Source organism: Ciconia boyciana, chromosome 6 (genome assembly GCF_034638445.1).
Source record: "Ciconia boyciana chromosome 6, ASM3463844v1, whole genome shotgun sequence".
NCBI lineage: Eukaryota > Metazoa > Chordata > Aves > Ciconiiformes > Ciconiidae > Ciconia > Ciconia boyciana.
Window position 1 is genome coordinate 21694838 of NC_132939.1, and position 20899 is coordinate 21715736.

The following is a 20899-nucleotide window of genomic DNA, read 5'->3' on the forward strand; positions in this document are numbered from 1 at the left end:
AGACTTTCTGGCAAGGGGACTTAGCTTAACGTTTAACAGGCTTTTACGGATATTTTTTCTCCATTCATATTTTTCAATTCATATCTGACTTGAAAATTTGTTTGTGGAGAAACCACTGGAAAAATAGAGAAACAGATATTGTAGAAGAAGATGTTACATGTTTTAGGTGTAGTCATTGCCAATTAACCCAATGTGCCAGGTTTTTTTACGAAGAATTGTTCCAGGCTAATATAATTGCAGGGATTAGGATTGTGTAGAATGTAGTTTGCAATCAAAAATTGAGTATTCATTTGAATTTATGTGTATGACAGTGTGTTCCAAAATGGGGCTGTTAGAGCCAAAGAAAGTGTTTTCAGTTCCTGTCCTTTGTTCAGTGCTTGCCTGCTAGAGCAAGCTTCTTCAATCACCATGCATCCAGTTTTTGTTGTGAAGTTGGCAAAATTTCATTCCCTGTGCAAAATCGTGTTTTCCTCTTTGCTGGAATCTTAATATTGTCACAGAAGAACTTCAGTCCAGGCATAAGTGTGTTTTTCTTGAAAAAGTCCATCAGATTTTTACTCTGTTGTAAAGGCTAAAATTGAATATACAAAATGTTATTTACTTTCTTTTTCTCCAGAACCTCCAACTTGTTCCCCAGACCAGTTTACCTGTGCAACTGGAGAGATTGACTGTATCCCAATGGCATGGCGGTGTGATGGATTTCCAGAGTGTGATGACCAGAGTGATGAAGACAGTTGCCCCATATGCTCTGCATCCCAGTTCCAGTGTGAGAAAGGACAGTGTATCGATGCACATTTGCGGTGTAATGGAGAAATTGACTGCCAAGATAAATCTGATGAAGCGGATTGTGATAGTAAGATTAATTTTCCTGAACTCATGGTTCTAACATAAGCATCCATTTGGGATTCTAACTGTTCTTGATACATATATATGATTTTTAGTTTCAAATCAGGAAAAACAGCCTTAAACATAAGCCTAACTAAACTATCCACTGATTCTTTTTTTCTTTCCCTCTTTCTTAGTCTGTTGCTCAAATTAAACTTCTCTGTTCCTACATAAATTGCTGACCATGTAACTATAGATATGGGGAAGGTTGGGGAGAGTATCTTTAATCCATATTCAGAATGAAAACAGGAAAGAAACTGGCAGAACTTACCACATGCTTTTTTTTCCTGCATAATTACCATTTTGGCTTGCACTGTTTCCACAGTGTCCATTTCACCTTCAGACAGTGGTCACTGCAAGGTGCTGCAGGGAGGGAAGAGATTGACTTAATCCTGTGGCTGAAATGGCTGTTCTGAGGGTTCAGTCTTAGCAAGCTGATGCTTAATCCTGGATGGAACTTTTTGAGAAATCTGTGGAATGATGTCCAAGGAACTCTTGCTGCTGCAGCTGCTTTGTATGCAGTTAGCCATAGGATCTGGGTCCAAGAGAGAAGCATGGACAGGTGCATTTGCATTATCCTTTGGTTGATGGGAAAACTTGCATATTCTGTGTCTAGTATCAAGGCATAGCTGAAACAGACACTTGACTATGAGCTGGCACCATGGCTTCTTATTGCTGTACAAAATTTCAGGAGCCTATTCAGTAGCGTGGCTTTTGCCTTGTGAAGCCTCAGGACCCTTAGCTCTACCCACTCAGTGGCTAACCGTTGCCACTGGGCCAGCAGGGTAGATTTTTGTGGACATTTCAATGAGCAGTTTTGTGGATTTGCAATGTCTTCTGTAACTCTGAGCCTAGACACCAGAACACCAGTACCTTCTTTGCAAACAAAAAGAGGATCAGCCATGTTGAAGTTCCTGTCTTTCTTGTGGGAGATGGTACTTACTACCTGTACAGCTTCATCAAGAGGCTCTGCTTTGTCCACCATGGAGCCCATATGCAGTGTAACAGTGCCATTACCCACACACAGAGTCAAATTGGAATGTGCATTTGGTCATCTCTCTGTGAAATGGTGGGCACTGCTAAGCAAACTTAATGCCAATGTTCCTGGCACCGTATAAACTGTAGGTGCCTGCCTTGCCCTGCACAGCCCCTTTGAGGGCACAGATGAGCCTTGCCATCAGGCCTAGAATAGTTGAAGACGTATTTCTTCAGCAGTTGAATACTCAGTGGTTGTATGCCTAGTCCTCTGCAAGCACTTGGGCCACCCAAGACTAGGCTTTTGTCCAGGGTGCTGTCTGACACTTCCCTAGAAGGGCTATGAACATACTCAGTGTCCAGGGTTAGACTGAGGGAGATGAGGCAAATGTGGCCCCTGTAGTCCTCAGGAATCTGTACAGGCCAAAGCCTGAGTGGGTTCCTAAGAAAAGTAAAACCGATAGGCCTTTCTCATCCCTTAGAGTGTATCAGCCTATAACCCACTGTGTTTGGGGAAGAAAAGGTGGCATATAGTACATTCTTGTTCTTTATATGAGGCTTCTTAAGGTGGTGAGGCTAACTGGGCTTAATAGAACTTTTCTACTATACCTCATGCTTCAGAGCAATTGCCTTCTGGTCAGAGCAGTGATAATCACTGCCTTTCCATAGGTCTGAGTTCAATGCCTTTATTCTATGAGAAGCCGCTTCTCCTGTCCCCTGGTTTTCCAAGGCGTGCTTTTGGAGAGTTGAATCTGAAACATTCACACAGGGGTTGCAGACTATGACTGGAAGTGGCCAAAGAAATGTCCCTGGATATGTTTGTGGTTCTTGTCCCACATCTTCAAGACTGAGGCTTTCATCTTCTTGAATTTGTTGCGGTAGTGCTAGCTGGTCCTCTCATACCCAGTGGAAGTCACAAGGTTAACAGTCTCTTGATGTTGCAACTGGATTACCATGCCACTGAAGAAACTTCATCTCCTGTTGTCATGGAGGTATGCTAAAACTAACTCAAATGAGGGATAAGCTCAAACAACTTTATTTCACAAAACAGCCAAAACCACACCACAGAAACCAATGAGAAACGGGGGTAAACCAAAATCAATCAACAAGCTGGTAGCATTTAACACATAACAGGTTCAAGGTGTCAGTCAGGGTATTGTTACTACACGCCAATACACACAAGAATGATGATCCAAAATGCGCGCACACACTCACTCACAAAGAGGGAAACTCTCTCTCCCTTGCGGGTACCCAGAAGATACAATCGCTCACCCGGAGAGGGGAAGGGGGTGAGAGCTCACTCAAGGATACATCCAGAAGAAATCACTCACCACAGGAGGTGAGGGCGCTCAATCCCAGGAAGTTTCCTCAGGTGGCATCTCAACCCAAAGGGAGAGGTCCCAAACACAGGCCCACTGCTCTGAGAAGACCACTCAAAGGGGGTCTCCGATGGCACCCCATTTATACCCTGGGTCGGATCTGAGCTGTGGTCATAATTGCTCATGATCTAGAAGCTTCTCTGAGCCAAGGCACCTCATTGGCTGTGGACCCTGTCTGGTGACCAAGGGGTCCCGCTTCTCCTGCTCCCCCTGCCGAGGTGTGTGCATGGCAGAGCATAAAAGGCACAAAAATGAGGTGCAAAAAGCCGGTGATTGCCATGTTAAAAGCCACGGTCTTGGGGGGGGAGGCACAGAGCGTACCTGTCACACAATCCACCCAGTGACCACAGTCATGATCCAACCAGTTTCTTTGGAGTGGTGGTACAGTTACCTCTTGCCTCCAAAGTTAAAAGGGGGCACAGTGTTGGTGAGTTTAACACCCACTGTGGATCATCATTCTCTAAGTGTCTTTCAGCTGTTGCAAGGTATCATTAGCGTCCAACCAGTCAGTCCAGAATAAACTATCGACCATGTAATAATATCCAAGATTATAGCAACAATTAACAATAGCCAATGGGCGAACATATGAGCACCCACCATACAGGTATGGTTCGAGGGCAGAATGTCACTTGCATGGGTCAGTTTTAGGGGCATGTCAGTGTCACAAGTGGGATCCAGGGTAGCGTTAGTTTCAGGGGCGGGTTTTACGGGAGTGTACTTTACAGTGGACATGGATTTCATTATGGTGCTCTTAATGCAGCTTATAGCAATACAAATTACAACAATCACAATTATGATCATTATCAAAGATCAAAGGAGGCTAGTTAGCCACCCCAACAAGGAAAACACAAGCGCGTTAAAAACTTTCCACAACCAATTAGTCTCTAGTTCAGTAGCAATTTCTCTTGTCTCTTTAGCTATCTTCTTCATCTTATTAATCTGTTCTTGTAGTGGCACCAAAACATTTGGGATGTGGACGCAACAGTTGTCTACTGATAGATTCAGCTTCCCGCATACGCCTTTCTCCTTCAATAGGATTAAGTCTAACACGGCTTGGTTTTGAATAGTCATCTGCCTGTTTTCTTGTAATTGATGGTTTAAGAAGCCTATGCTGTCATGTGTAGAGTTTATTGGCGCCTCTAGCTGCAGGCTCAGCTCTAGAATAGAGCGTCTGTCTCTGTGTCTGGAGCAATCCCCGTTCCAAAGATTGACTCTAACCACCACCCAATCCTCATTGGAATATTTTTTCACCCCTTCTGTATGTTCCTTTGGCACTTAATCCGTCCATTTCTGTGGTATGGGCCCTTGCCGGTAGATAGGACAGAGGGAAAGCACGGCTAACGTGCAGGCCAGTTTTGGGATAGTTGGGTATAGCTGGGAATATAGCCAGCCATCAGAGTGTGCCCACACTAAATTAGGTGGTGCAGAGACAAAAGATGTTCAGCACAACCCTGGAGTAGTGGTGAGAGGGCAATAATAGTCTCTTTTATGGCAATTTACGACAGAGGGACGTGAATAGCTGGTATTGCTGCATAAGCAGCCTTGTACCAAGGTTTCTTGTGCCAGTGGATATAGCCACAACAGGGCCATCTTATCTATATCCTTACACCCAATTTCCATTTGGCAGTCCCAGAGTGGAGATTCCCCTGTTGGGTGTGCCTTATCTTTTCCCCCATACCAGCTAGGTGCGTTAGGTGTAGCTGGCCCATGCGCAATTGAGCGGGCAGTTGAATGAGTTGTTATTACATGCACCAGGGCATTCGTTACTGTCTCTGTCAGGATGTTTGATACACCAAGAAGCATTCAGTGGCTTGGTATACACTGGTGAGTGATCATCTATGTCCCATGGAGAGCCGCGTTCAGTGGTTCCTCATGGAACTTCAGGACAGGGTGTGGTGCCATTGACGCTCCACCCCGTGGCTTTATAGGTCAGTTGGAGAATGTAATTTGCATTTGGCATCCCATACTGAACTAGCATTTATTGTGCCCGGTGACCAGCTATAAATGATACGGGTGTAGCCTATGTCCCCTATGCTTTCCCGGAACTTCCAGCTATAATTGTTATATTGACCCCATGTCAATTCAAGGGCTAGTGATATGTTGATGTCTTGTACGAAAATGGGTAAGGGGTCCTCCACTGACCTGGGGGTGGGTAAACAGACTGTTACCAATGTTAGGTTCATCATCCATGCAAATTCCACCATCATCTTTGCCACTACATTGCCATCCAGGTCTGAGTCATCCACATTAGTTGCTGTTGCCACCAGTAGGAGCAACAGAATGGTCCATCCCTCCATTGTCCTGTAAGAGACTACAGAAGAAATGGGCTTCAGTCCCCTGGGACCGGGCTTTTGGGTTAGAAGTCCAGGACTATCCACTGGACACTGATACGGTGGGTTTTTCCGTTTCCACCTAGGGCCTCCCAAGCATACAGGCCTCTAGGTTTTGCTAAGGTCACGGGCGTGATGCCAATGGAAGGTAGTTTCACCATGATAGGCTGGCCTACATGTGTTCTTAGTGGAAACTGGTCCTTTCTGTTATCTGGTAGAGGGTCATTGCCTGTTGGTGGCTCTCAGGGCAGAATGTCCTGATTTTGGGGCTTCTATAACTCCCCAATGGTTATTGATGATAAGGACTGCTTGTGTTAGCTGTGTGTCCCAATTGGATCGCAAGACATCAGCATGCTTTTTAATCAGACCATTGGTCTGCTCGACGATCCCATTGGCCTGGGGATAACACAGCATATGGAACACTCCCTTTATAACTTCCCCTCTAGCCCAGTCTTGAACCACTGCAGCCATAAAGTGTGAGCCATTACCGCTTTGAATGCTCTCAGGGGTGGGTGAAATAATGAACCATTCGCGCAACACTTGCACCGTTTGGTCCCCAGTGGCAGTGCTGACAGCTGTAGCCACCAACAGCCCTGAAACCACTTCCACTCCTACCAGGATGACTTTCCATGGGACGGTTTTAATGGCCTGACATAGTCAACCTACCAAGTGCTCCAAAGGGCTTTGCCCTGTCTGATGTGCTGGGCCAGGGCTTGGTTTGGGTGGTCGGCTTCAAGCCTTATTCAGCATTGTGGGCAGGCCATGAAGACTGCTTCACATGTTGCCATAGACACTGGCTACCCCCAAGACTGGCACTCATAATACAGATCCACCTTCCCAGAGTGGCCTCGTTTGGTGTGTAGCCACTCAGCTAGCCATTCCCACTCTTCCCGTATGCCATCAGCCACTCTGATTTGAACTAGCTGGTCAGCCTGTTGGTTCCACATAGCAGCTGGAGTTCTACCTTTCACATGCCCTTTCACCCAACCCACTCTCAAGGGATGTGACCTGCCTATTTCCAATAGCCTCTGCCAATCTTCAGCCCTCCAGACTCTAGTGACCCACTTCCCACCGCTTGGATTCCCATTGGCATATCCACTCGGTGGCACCCTTGTAAGTTGCAAAAGAATCGGTGTAAATTGTGGAGGCATCCCCTTCCACAGCTAATAAGAGAGCATGCAACTCCCCTACCCTGAGCACTACCTTCCCCCTCCTCTGTCATTGTTGTTCTGGTGGCAATTTCCATTGCTGCTGCCTTATACTGCCACTTTGGCCCCACTCGATGGGTTGATGCATCGGTGAACCACACCACTTGTGTGTCTGAATCTTGGCTTAACTTGGGCGCCTCTTTAATTGGAGAGGGCTTATAAGGTAAGCTCAGCAGGCCTGGGTCAGGGTTTACGGGTTGTTGAAACTTGGAAACTTTGGCAGGGCCTTCTTTTAATGGTGACAGTTGACTGGCTCTCTCTAAATAGGCATACCATTTTCATATTGTGTCCTTCTGCGCCACTCCCTCAGGAAGGGGCGACCCCTTAAGGATTGAAGTTAATAGAAGGAAAGGGTCTTGCACAATAATGTCCTGTGATGTACGCAATCTCTCCACCTCCTTAACTGTCCTGGTGAGTGAGAGAAGCCCCTTCTCCCACTCCGCATATTGCTGTTCGGTTTCCTTGAATGAAGTGGAAGAAAACAGTAGAGGTCTGGCCAGCCCTTGCGGTCCCTTTTGGAATACGCCACCATAGAAGGCATGCTCCGCAAACCCCCATTCCACCCTCAGCGGGTCTTGTGGGTGTAGTGGGCCTAGTTTCTGGTAGATTTTAAGTTCGTCCTTTAGGACGTTAAGGGCCTCGGTATATCGTGGGGTCCAATCCCATTTCCTGTTCTTTTTGAAGCAAGTCATATAGAGGGTGGGCAATTACCGAAAATCCTGGTGTGTTTTTCCTCCAGTACCCCAATGTGCCCAATAGATGTTGCAATTCCGTTTTGTTATTTGGGGTCTGCCCCCCCTCAATGGCCGATAGGACGTCATTGGGTACCATGATAGCTCCTGCTATCCCTCAAGCCCCTAAGAATTCAATTTCCTGCCCAGGACCTTGGCATTTGGAAGGTGGAGTATCTAACCCGTTTTCTGTCAATAAGTTCCAGATAGTCTCAGCTACCTGTCCAACCTGTCCCTTATTGTCTCCACTCACCAGGATGTCATCTATGTGTTGGTATATGTGAACGCCCAATGGCACTTTTACAGTGTCAAGGAGTGCAGCCAAGGCGTTATAAGCGATAGTGGGAGAGTGTTTGTATCCTTGCAGAAGCTGGTTGAAGGTGTACTGGGTCCCCTCCCAGGTAAAGGCAAATTGGGATTTGTCCTCCTCCCTTAGGGGAATCATGAAGAACATGTCTTTGACATCTAAGCAGCCATCCAAGCTGCACTTGTCAAGGGATATTGTGAAATGCAGGTTACTTTGGTTACTCTGCTCAGCAGAGCATGAGCGGACTGCAAGGTCCTAATGCAAGCAGCTCCCACCCCATGGCTTCTGAAACTCCACAGCCTGCCATTGGGCAGGTGCCACCACTTACCCACTAAAACATCAAACCCCAATATGTTTCCCTTATAAGGGCTCAAAGCAACCTCCACAGCCGTCATCCGCTTCTCCCCAGAGAGCCAAAACTGAGTTTGGGCTAAAGGACACCTCTATGCTGCACCTGTTACCCCTGTTGTATTGATGGCTTTTCTTGATGGTTTGATTCCAAGCTTGTCAGCTTGCTGATTGTTTAGGACAGTAATTTGGGCTCCTGTGTCGATCAAAAACTCTAAACTTACCCGCTTCGGACCAATAGGAATATGTACATAGGGTTCCTTAGCAGCAGACCATTGACAGGAGCTTACTAAGCGGTTTGGGTGGCCCAAACCCCAACTTTTAGATTTTAGTTCCCTTAATTGCCCTTGCAAAGATGTGAAAGGGTTAGGGTTCCGCCTCCTGTCTTGGCGAGGTGGGGGGGTGGGTGGTTCGCTGCCATCTCCTTTATGTTACTGGCCTTTCCCTTCAGTAATTCCCCTAGCTTCCGTATATGCTCAGTGGCCTGCCCATGTAATGCTGCTCGAGGTACCCCCAACGCTAATGCCTTCCGCCACAAGTCGTTCTCCGGTCCGCCATCTCAAGCTGACTTGCTTCAGAGGGGTTCAGGCTCCCCTCTGGTGGGGTTGGGGGGGGGGGGGAGGAATGCGGGACAAGGCTCATAGCTGTCTTGCCAGACCCTTCTGCTCCCATCTGCACCACCACCTAGTCCACCCTATTTCATGCCCATGGGTGACTATACTATGCAGTGTTTTGGCCCACATCAGCACATGCACAGACAGATTGAAGGGGTTCTGTTGATTGTGTTCTATGGCTGTCTGAATTCTCTCTCTGAGGGACTGGAGATATATTTTTAAAGCATCTAGTAACCCCTTAATGAGAGGCCTGAGGTGGGCGGGATCTACCGGTGCAGCCATTGCAACCCCAAGGGAGAGGTCCCAAACACAGGCCCACTGCTCTGAGAAGACCACTCAAAGGGGGTCTCCGACGGCACCCCATCTATACCCTGGGTCAGATCTGAGCTGTGGTCATAATTGGTCATGATCTAGAAGCTTCTCTGAGCCAAGGCACCTCATTGGCTGTGGACCCTGTCTGGTGACCAAGGGGTCCCGCTTCTCCTGCTCCCCCTGCCGAGGTGTGTGCATGGCAGAGCATAAAAGGCACGAAAAGGAGGCGCAAAAAGCCGGTGATTGCCATGTTAAAAGCCATGGTCTTGGCGGGGAGGGGGGGACGGAGAGTACCTGTCACACGTGTACAGCACAGGTTCAGTGCTCCAAGTTGTCCATTACTGAATCAGGAAGAAACAAGGAGTCCAACAAGGCAGGACAGCAACAGAAGATATGGCACATAAGAAGGGAAAGGATATTAAGACAGAAATCTTGATGGAAGACAAAGGAGCAGCAGACACTTGCAAGAATAAGTAGAGGGCTGGCAGTCATTGGCAAATAGGAAGGTGCACACAGAACTTGGCCCTTCTCACAGTGCAAGAACCTAAGTGGTGAGGTGGGAGCTCTAGATGCTTTTAGAGCCTTCTGTCAACCTGCGTGTGTTTTGTATGCACTGTAGGACCTTGTGGAGCTGCATCCAACTTACTAGGGGCATAGCAGTCCAAATCGGGAGCTGATGCATTTGGAGCTTCCAGCTAAGTTTTTTTCTCCATAGATAATTTAGTTCTCTTACATGAGAACTGCTCTGCAAACTCAACCACAGCAAAGTAAGTATGGCCATTCAGGAGGTCCACTTCACAACATTACCAGTGCTGTGATCCAAAACATGAATGTGGATCTTCTCCTCCAGAAGAAAGGAACCTTTCTTCTTTTCGCATTGAATAACCTATACGGTGAACCTTCCAGGACTGCTGGTTGCTAGCCCTCATAAGACAGTCTCTTTACTGATCATTTAATATGCTTTGACTTGACGGAGATTCCAAAGTTAATTAACAAGTCCTTTTTGCTCAAACAGAGGCTTCAGAATATAGATAAGAAATGTAGCAGTTATTTAGCAAGGCTGTATTATATAGGGCTACGTACGATAGTATAGACTATGTAAGGTTTTATAATATGCTGAGTTACTACATTTCATTAACATGTCAGGTGATCAGCTACACTTTGTTAGTTATTGATTAAAGATTAGAGATTCTTGCTGATTTGATCCCAGTTTTGTCCCAATAGGACTGATTTGACAAAGGGCAGGGAGTTACTGGGATCAGAATTTTAATTTAGCCCTACTGAGTAGGATGTATAAAAACAAAAAGGAAGAATCAGAGACATGCAGACTTTTATTTTACCCACAGCAGCAAAGCAGGTGTTTTTGGTGCCTACCTGGTCATAATATAAAACGCACCATGGCTTCACGTCTCACTTTTGGTTTTCTTAAAATGCTCAAATGCTCCCATGCAAGTAGTACTTAATCTTTTCTTTCTTTCTGTGCAGCAATTTGTCTACCCAATCAGTTCCGATGTGCAAGCGGCCAGTGCATCCTCCTGAAGCAACAGTGTGACTCCTTTCCAGATTGCATTGACGGTTCTGATGAGCTTATGTGTGGTGAGATGTCTTTCCTTGAGATTCAAGTGCTATGTTCAGGTGTAATGTCCTACATCCCTATGCAGAGCCCCAGTCTTTGCATAGTAATATTCTTTCAGGGAAGCCCAGTGAACTTTGGCCAAATACTCTCATAGTTGTATTTGGCTGCTAAATATAGTCATGCTCTTCCATTGGTCTGTGCAGCAAAAGAGTGTGAGCTTGCAGCATGGTGTAGCAAGTCTGTAATGCTATTATTCTAGGTAATGCAGGAACAGCAGTAGTGAAGATGAACTGAAATCCCAATGTTACCTCAAGCTAGTTCTAAAATGCTGTATGGGATACAACGCTACCTTGTTCAGAATACCTGCAAGTTCGAAGGTACTGAGCATAGTAGAATCAGATCTATACCCAAGGGAACCTGATTCTACTATGCTCAGTACCTTCGAACTTGCGGAGCTGCTGCTAACCTTGGGTGGCTTTTAAAAATGTGCAGCCCTACCCACTGCAATTACAGGGTCAAACTGGAGGCTAATCATGTGGAAGAACTAGCACGCAGTAAGTGTCCACAAGAGACCACAAGCTGGTCTCTTAAAGTGCAAATAGAAAAAGAATATAAGGAGAGACCTTGTTTTTTCTGGGCAAAATGTTACTTTGAATTCTCATTGCAGTAGATATATACAAGTTACAGGCACATTGATGGCAGTTCTGTATTAGTCCTTAGTGGGGTCTGTTATTTTGCAGTCTGAAGTAAACAGTAAAATTTACTTGTGCTCTGCTTGCAATTTCCCTCTTTTTGCACCATCAGGGTGACTAGTGCATGAAGTTTTCAGGCAATGGGGCAGATAAAGGGAGCATTTAGTAGCTCACGAGTGGTTTTGCAAAATAGTTGGAACATAGCATTTTAGAACAAAAGCAAATAGACGTGCTGATCTGTCAGTAGTTCATTCTGAAAAAATACCTTGTGTTGGGTTTGCATAGAGAAATGCGGCACGTTGCTTAATAATGTTGCCTATAGGACCTTGGCTAATTGCGAAGTTTTTAATATCTTAGAGTCTTGTCAGGTTTTGAAGCACCAGCTGTGCCACTGCTGGGATGAGAGGAGGGGTCACCAGGTCTGGTCAGGGTAACCTTGTTTCTTCCTTCCATCCTCACAGTGGGTACAGCAAGGAAAAATGTATTTATTTCATGAGCAAAAGTGGTGAAAGGAGCCCAAGTGGTGAATAGAAGAAAAGGCTAAAAGAATGGCAACAAAAACCATTTAGCTTTCCTGTTGGAAATTTCAGACTGAACGTGCTTCTCATGCTTCTCCCACATCTTCCCTTTATCTCTCAGCCCTCACCCAGTTCCCCCAAAATCCCTGGATAATGTAAAGCCACTTCTTCCTTTTATTAGTTTATTTTCTTTGTGCACTTGGCAAACTTTTGTGCTGCCAAGTTAATGCAGCTGTTTCCTGTTTGCAGTTTGGGTCCAGTCCTGCAATTAGGTCTTAACTGATTTAAATGTGTCTTTATGTAGACATAAGACTGTCTCCTCTGGAGTCTCTTTGTGGAACAGAGCATTCTGTGGTTTCTTGCTTGACTGAGGGAAAGAACTCAAGTAGGGAATAAAAATGATTGTTACTTTCTAGATAAGGATCTTGCATTCAAAAGAAGCTAGATTTAACCAAAATGAAAATTGTGTGTTTCAAATTAGCTAATTTGGGAACATGTTTTAATTTTGGGTTTGCTTTTTTCTCATATCGTATCTGAACTAATCTGACTATTTGAAAGTTAGGGCCTTAGCTGACATAAAAGCTATCATGCAGTAATAAGTGTGAAAAGTAGATAAAGACTTTAAGACAGAAATGAATTATTGATGCTGAGCTGTTAAGAGTTTATTGGTAGATCTTTGTATTATTTCCTTTATCTTCCTTCTCAAATTTCTGTTGTTTTTCATTCCATTACACTGAAGGGAATGAAACCAGGACCACTGGAGAAAAATGTTATGAAGAGAAGGGTTGAATCTTACATGAACCATTTCACTTCTTACAACTTCATTAAGGGGGGAAGGGGTCTATAGTTTGATCTGAACATGTAAAATTGATAGGCTTTGGCCAAGTTTATTTTGATTTTTTCACTTTATGAATATATATATTTGTGTGTGTAAAAAAATAAAATGATAAATGTTGTGTGAATCACGTGGAAAAAATTGTTTTCACTGAAGTATGTCACATATGCGAAAAACACAAAGGTGTCAGGTTTATTTGGCAAGAATTTTAATGGGTTACTCGTAATCAGGGGGAGATATGAAACATAGCTCATCTCAAATACTGCAGCACTTTTTAATATTTAACATTGGGTTATATAGGAGAAAAAAAAAAAAGAAGTAAAAAGTGTTTGAGAAATTCTGGATTATGTCTTCCTTCCAATTTGTAAGGTATTTTTTAGAAAGCAAGCCATATTTTAGGAAGGAAAAGTATTCTATTTTAAGGCCTATATTAGCTAGGAAGACATGCACTGCTTAATACATATGGTAGTTTCCCTACTTGTAAAATCTTTTAATTTTTTAACATTATTGCTAGCCCAAATGGCTTTTGAGAGAGCAGATTCCTCTTTGATTAAGGACTTCATGTTTATAAGTGTCCTCTATCTTTAACCCATAGACTTTGTGGGGGGAAGAGAGGGAAACTTTCTAGGCTGTTGTTATATGAAGATGATAAGTAATCCTGTTACGAGATGAATTGCTAGACAGAAAGGAGAGTACCTTGCTAATACTGCTTTATGTACATGGAGGGAAAGAGGAGGCATGAAGTCTTGTGCATTTAATCAGAATATATGGAGTTATAGATGCCTGAGTTTGATGCAGATACTTTCAAAGACACTGTGTGAATGACTGTGAGCTGACTGATTTGTTGTGCGAGCTCCAAGACAGCAACATATATATTGCCTCATGTTTAATGACCTCTTTTTTTTTTATTTCTCTCTTTCCAGAAAAAACAAAGCCAGCCTCAGATGAGTCACAGCCACACAGTAGTGCCATCGGTCCTGTCATTGGTATAATACTGTCACTTTTTGTCATGGGAGGAATGTACTTTGTTTGCCAGAGAGTGGTGTGTCAGCGCTATGCCGGGCCCAATAGCCCTTTTCCACATGAGTATGTCAGTGGCACCCCTCATGTCCCTCTTAATTTTATTGCTCCAGGAAGTTCTCAACATGGCACTTTTACTGGTAAGGATGGTAAGGACCTTGCATCTAATCAGTACCATTACATTGTCTGGATTTGGAGTTTTACAGGTTATTAAGAGTGTTAGATGCGGCGTTTTCAAAGAGCAGAAATTAGATATTGTTGATCTGCTCAGTGGTTTTGGTATAAATCTATCATTTGGATTAGATATGCAAAAAACTATTAGACGCATTTCATTAGGCGTCTTGCCAGATTTTCAAATGCAGTTTTCATGCTAGGCTGCATCTGCACAGGTATCTATCTTTTTGATAGAAAATCTACAGTATTTTGGCAGTGAAAACATCCTCTTTAAATAGTTCATTCTGGTGTATGTAATAAAGCCTGAGTTTTGCATAGTAATTCTTACCTAAGGCCTGCAAAACACTATGAAGAGTAGTGAACCACGTGCAGTATTGGAAACTAAGAATGCATGTGCTATTCAGTGTTCTATGAGAGCTGTGTTGAGTTGTTCTTTGTGTCTTGTACTCAGATGTCCTTGTTTCTGTCCTGTCCATCAAAGGTCTTTACACAGTTTTGTCCTGTCTGCTCAGGATGGATAAGTTACTCCACTGTGGAAAGAAGTGAAGCAGCTTAGTTTACTATAATACAAAAAAGCGGGGCATAAACCTCCCTCCCCAAAGTTACAACAGCAAATGTGGAAGAACACAGGCAGTCTGGGTGTGGTTTTATAGTCTGGCTGCTCATTGCCTGAAGTGTAATGAAAACATCCCCTTTGGTTTAGCCCACCTCTGAGACAGATTTCCTTTTTGCTTTTGGACAAAGTATTTATTCTCTCTGTGTCTCAGTCCTTCATCTCTAAAACAGCAAAGCTTCTCTACCTCGCAAAGGACTCAAAGTATCCATTTGGAGAAGTGCATGCAGCTACGATGCTGAGATCGAAGGACTTGAAGTATACATAAAAGCTCAGGATATTCAGCTAATAGATAAGAACCCAGAAACCTCATATAGACATAAAAGTAAACACTTAAATGATGTACCTCAAATTATTTTACAAATGTAAAATATACTTTTCATAGAGGAAATAGTGAATTCTTAACTACAAAGCCCTGAGAAGAAAGAATATCTCTTCATATTGTTCAGGAAGCTGGAAAGTAAATGTTCGCCTGTACACCTGCCAGACAGGGTCAGAATACAACAAATCCATACTTTGGAGTGCTGAAAATCAGATAGATGATAAACTTAAAGACAAATAAAAAGATGTGGCACTTCTTCATATTAAACAAGTTTTTGAGATGTGCTAATTGTTGTTTTCTTCTAGCCATGGCTTTGAAGATAGCCAGATACAACTTAGCTTTAGCCTTTCTCGCACTTTACTGACTGGTTAGCTGTTCCTGCTTAAATTATGGTTTTATGGTTATCAAGAGGTTTTTGTGGTAGGAAATCAAATTTGAGAATGAAATCATTGCAGGTGAAATCTTTGCAGTCGTGTTTTAAATCGGACTTCACACTAAAGCTTTTTTAATTAAAGCAAGTATCAGTGGTTTTAATCTGTACCTCTGCAGGTGCAAAACTAAGATGTCATTCTGATTCTCATTCATATTTGTTATTTTTTCTAATCCATATTGCTGTGACAACAGCTGAAAATACTACCCTTGATGTTAATTCTAAAAACACATAGGTTCCTAATGCCATGGCATTTCCAGAAAAGGTAGTCATGAATGATGATCACAAATAGAGTCACTCTGCTTGTAATAAATATTTCCTGCATCTGAAAAATTTCTGAAAATTTCCCAAAGTAAACTCTTCCATTAGCACTGAATAGTCTGACAGGAAGAAGCGAAAATGCATTGTCTGATTAAGTGTACATGGGAGTAAAACAGATTGGAGAATGTTGTCTTCCCTTTTCCTGTCACCCAGGTTTCCTTCTTTTTGCCTCTGCTGATTTTCAGTTTAAAAAGTTATTTTTTTTTAATAAAAATAATTATTTTTTGCTGTTGGTTATGTACTTGCAATTGAATTTCTTTGGATGGAAATGAAAACTTTGGAGGTCTCTAGCTTATTTTTCTTGGGCAATGTATAATGCTTTTTTGCAAATTCCTGAGTTTGTTTAATTGGAAGATTTCTTAGTTAACAATTTGGGTGAAAAGTTTGGATCAACTGTTCTGGAGATTCCTTTCTCAGCAGAGTGTGAGAGCAGGCTGTGAGGAGTTCAGTGCTGCAGTGTGACAATAGGTGGTCTGGGGATGAGATGTTTTCTTTATAAAATATGTTGTTCCTTGTAATCCTGAAGTTTTTACATAAAACACTGTTCCCAAAGTGACAACCAGTAGCGTTGCATGGGTTTGCCAAGCTGTGGATTTGTTTTCTGTTTTGCATCAGTAGATAAAATTGTGGTTTACCTAACCTTGTTTTCCTCTCTGTCTCACTGCAGGCATCTCTTGTGGAAAGTCCATGATTAGCTCCATGAGTCTCATGGGAGGAAGCAGTGGTGCCCCCTTATATGACAGAAACCATGTTACTGGAGCCTCTTCGAGTAGCTCATCCAGCACTAAAGCCACTTTCTACCCACAGGTATGTCTTGAAAATATACCTGTGAGTTAGAGATCTCCCACTTATGAAGAAAAGGAAGACGAAAATTTGTGCTACTAACTAGAATGTTAATAACGGTTGTTCTTGGGTGTTAATGTTTATGATATACAGGCTCAGTCCGACACCCACTGAACTTCACAAAAGAGCTTTGTTGTAGTCCATCAGGATTACACAATGCTATATGGTGTCTAAAATGTTTTGTTATTAGAGTGATACTCAGCTGGGTTGTTTCTGGGCACTTCTGTTCTTCTGTCTTGACTCCCTTGGAGATGCCACCTCCTTTGTTCTTTGTAAACTCTGATGTCAGTGGTCCAATGACATTTTGCACTGCATAATGCTGCAGGTACACGCAGAATAAAAAGACAAATGACACAACAGGACTGGAATGCAAATGCATAAGAAATAAGCTTGGTTTGCTGTTTAGATAAAGTGTCGATTGTTGATTCAGAAAACCAAGTGCATGTACTGGGAGAAAACACTGGTACCAGCAGAGTTTACTTTGCTTGGGTTTTTTCAGCTGTAATTTAGCTCCATTTCTGGCTTTTAACTGTTGGAAGTGACAGAATTTTAGTCCCCATATCAGAGTTTCATGAATTCAAAGATGTATAGTATGAATGGAAATGATTCTCTAAGAATATGTAGGAGAGACATACAAAGGTTACTGTTTGCCAGCATTTTGTCATATGACAGGGGTTTTTTTCTTAGTGCTTCTGAGCAATACATACATTCACTCTTCTGTTCACACAAGCTTGCAGAGTCAATTTTTCAGTAGTATTTAATCAGGAGCCCACATACTGTGGGGGTATATGTGCATTTGTGTTTACATGTAAACTGTTATGCATTTTGATTGATAGTGTTTTGACAAGTGGCAAATGTGCTCTCTCTCCCCTTTAAGAAGGACAAAGATGGAAAAGAGAGGCTTGTGAGCTTAGCTATTGATCAGGTAAAATTGGTTACTTATTTCTCGCATTACCTTCTCAATTAAGCCATCAAGAAGCTAGTCACAGCTAGCAGATATTTGGAACTCAGCAGCCCTCCTAATTTAGCTTGTCTCATGCTTCGCCAGTGTCTCTGTAACATGCTGAACAATTTCATGCTAGTACCTGAGTGATGTGTCAGTGCCACACTAAAAATGATGAACAGAAAAAACTTAGCTGAATTTACATAAAAAGACCCTTACTTAAATAAATCTTGAAGCCCAAGAGCTGATCTGCCTGTGCCATTCTATGGGATCTGTGTTGGCTTTCTGTCCTAAACTAATATAACTGTTACTGGGAATTCTTCTTCCACACTTTCCAGTCTGGGCTATGTCAGCCAAGGCCTGCAGAGATGATATCAGCCTTTCCTTCAGGAAAGGCGTGCTGGATTCTTAGAAGGAAGCTGTTGCAAGGGCTTTGTTACATTAAAGTTACTGCTTAATTCAAATATTTTGGTTAGTTCTACCTGGTAGCTAATTACCCAGCTTTAGGTTAATAATAAAAAGGAGAGATCTGAGCATCTAGTTGTCTTGCCTTTTTTGTTTTGTTTTGTTTAACACATCTTGGTGGTACTGAGAGATGGCCCAGTGAATAGAGACTAGGAAAGAATTTATGTCAATGGAGTTATGCCAGTTTATATACCTGAGAACCTGGCCACAGGCATCCTGGCTGACACTCTGTTTGTTGTATTTAATCTGAACGTGAAGTAGTGTTGATGCAGCTCAGGGTGCTAGTAGGAGAGAATCCAGAAGTAGCATGAAGTGCTCCTCCAAGGAACAGGATTTCTGGAGGATGTCTTGGGGCAATTACTCATCGTTCCCCACTGCTGGCAATGGGTGGTATTCAAGCTTGTCTCCCTCACATGAATCTGGATGTAGGGCTTGTCAGTATTAGTAACGATGAGCTCAACTCAATGTCCAGGAATAATTTTGCTAGATGCTGCACAGTGAGGACCAAAACAATTATCTCCACTCCAGAGAGTTCACAGTATTATGAGAGAAGAGCAGAGGCAGAGGAAGGTTGCTATCATGGTCACGGTGGCAGGCCATGCCTTGGCAGAATGCCTAGGACAGGCTGTGTACAAGATGCTGACATCAGTAGCAAGGCCCTACCATCAACAGCAATGCTGTAATTTTCCACATTGGAAGGGATGAAGTGCTCTCCTTGGTTTTAGGCCAATGTCCTACTGGTCATGTCAGGGGTTCTGCTTCCTGCTAGGGGAAGAATCCTAAAGGATTCTGAAGCGTAATAAACTGTTTTCCTAGTGTGAGGGTTACCAGCAACCATGTATATGCACACACAGGCTAGGGCAGACTATAACTATTTTTTAGCTTTTAGGCTCTTTGCATTGTGAACTGTAGCGAAATGATATGTTTACAGAACAGCAGTAAAAAGGAAGTATTCAGGGAAGGATGGAGTTGTATTAGTTATAGTAAAGGAACTTGGCCTCTTGACCCTACTTTTGACTGGGGGTATGTTTAGGGGCTGGGAGTGGAACAGACTTTATTTCCCATTAGCATCTGCTGAGGATTATATCAGTCCAAGGAAGTGCACTGAGATTCAGCAAAACTGGGTCTAATTTCCAGCTTTACATAATAATGGATGTGTCAAGGAAGAAAATTCCCTGTGCTGTGAGAACTTTGAAGACCTGCAGTGTACCTAAGCTGAGAGTAAAGTCTCATAATGAACTTCCGTAATCTTTAAAAATGCATTCACCCACCCAAGCAGCAAGGACAGGAAAGTAAAATAAGGATGAGTGACAGGGTGAAGGCATAAATAATATTTTCAAAATAAGTAAAGTTGTATAATTAACCCAAACTTTCACACTGCTTTTTCCTATTCTTCCTAGATCTTGAACCCACCTCCTTCCCCGGCTACTGATCGCTCCCTGTATAATGCAGAGATGTTTTATTCCTCAAACATTCCTTCAACCACGAGATCTTACAGGTACAGCTCAGATAAAAAGGTTTGATAAATCTTCTATTGATCTGTCCTTTAGTTTTGGATCTTAAACAAAATGTTCTTGTTCAGACTTCACCTTGTTTAAAAAAACCTTTCCCTCTTTTAATAAATGACCATTCAAACAGAGGTTATGCCAGTTTTGATGTTAAACATTGGCTTTGTGTTCTTATTTTGACACAACAGGGTTTAGCGCCTTTCAATACAGCGTTGCTGAGTAATAATGCAATATATATAGGTTATATTGCTATGTAACAGTCACTTAGCATCCTGTATAGAGAAGGTTGGTGTTTTCTGTTCAGTTCCTCAAGCTTATCTTAAAACTCTTTGGTGAGTCAACCTGTTTGTTAGTGACTGGGCTAAATGGTCATGGTGATCTCCTCTGGCTGGTCAGGGGCTGGAAGAATGCACTGCTAGGTGAGGGTAGTTGTGCCATTCAAATTTAACACAGTTCAGGTACTTCTTGGTGGGTTCCTATGAAAACCTGAATTAAGGCTCACATAGTATTAATGAGCAGGCATCTTGACTGAGGACACGGAGCTGTTCATTTTCAATCTCTTTCTTTTTCTTTCTTTTGTCCCCAGATTACAACTAATGTATGTGCCTTTTTTTTTTTTTTTTTTTTTGCAGGCCATACCTTATACGAGGGATGGCTCCACCCACAACCCCATGCAGCACAGATGTTTGTGACAGTGACTATACTACTAGTCGGTGGAAAGCCAACAAATACTATATAGATTTAAATTCAGACTCAGACCCTTATCCCCCTCCACCTACACCTCGCAGTCAGTACATGTCGGCAGAAGAAAGTTGCCCTCCGTCTCCTGCCACGGAACGAAGCTATTTTCACCTCTATCCCCCTCCACCCTCTCCTTGTACAGACTCCTCATGACCTCAACAGAAGGAACTTTTCCTGTAAATATTTTAAAATATGAACAGATTTAAAATATATATTTTATGATTTAAAAATAAATCGGGGTGGGAATTAAAAAAAAAGAAATGTGAATAAAAATGGGTGGGAGGGATGGGGCTGTGAAAAATTGTACAGAGGAAGAATATTTATAAAATTGATTTTTTTAACTTAATTTCCATTCTTTTGTGCCATATTTGCCTTTTTGAAGTCATGAAAATGACTCAGTCTCCAAAGGATTTGGGGAGGGAATGTTGAGCCTTTTTGCATTTTTAAGTCACCTTTTTACATGCAAAGTGTATGTAATTATTTTTATTAATGTGAGACAAGAAAGTGAAGTGGCTTGTGGGAGGAGGAGTCTAAAGAAAGATGTAAGTTTATTCGCAGAAAAGAAAAACACGTTTAAATAAAATTGTCGGTATCTCATCTCTTCACCGCCACTGGGAGAAGACATGCAAAGATCACAATCCTCAGATGCTCCTGATTGCAAGTGAGCTGAATGCTTCCCAGCAGAACTTGTATGCTGAGACCTGGATTTCAAACCTCCCTCTCCATTTGTTTAGCATTGAACTGGACGAACACTTCTTGTGGCCAAACCTTCCAGCTTAACTAGGCCCACAGGCATCATGCCCTACCTC

The 20899-nt window shown here is 42.8% G+C and overlaps 1 protein-coding gene across 2 annotated transcripts in view; it reads left to right on the top strand.

Moving 5' to 3' along the window:
* Positions 1 to 20389, top strand: part of LRP5 (LDL receptor related protein 5) — a 166550-nt gene extending 146161 nt beyond the window's left edge. For both annotated transcript variants that reach the window (XM_072864750.1, XM_072864751.1), the window contains exons 18-23: positions 617 to 853; positions 10575 to 10685; positions 13634 to 13870; positions 16258 to 16397; positions 19242 to 19339; positions 19982 to 20389. In XM_072864750.1, the coding sequence (XP_072720851.1) occupies positions 617 to 853; positions 10575 to 10685; positions 13634 to 13870; positions 16258 to 16397; positions 19242 to 19339; positions 19982 to 20243 (1085 nt within the window). In that variant the 3' untranslated portion in view covers positions 20244 to 20389. The remainder of the gene's footprint in view (positions 1 to 616; positions 854 to 10574; positions 10686 to 13633; positions 13871 to 16257; positions 16398 to 19241; positions 19340 to 19981) is intronic.
* Positions 20390 to 20899: the final 510 nt, after the last annotated feature.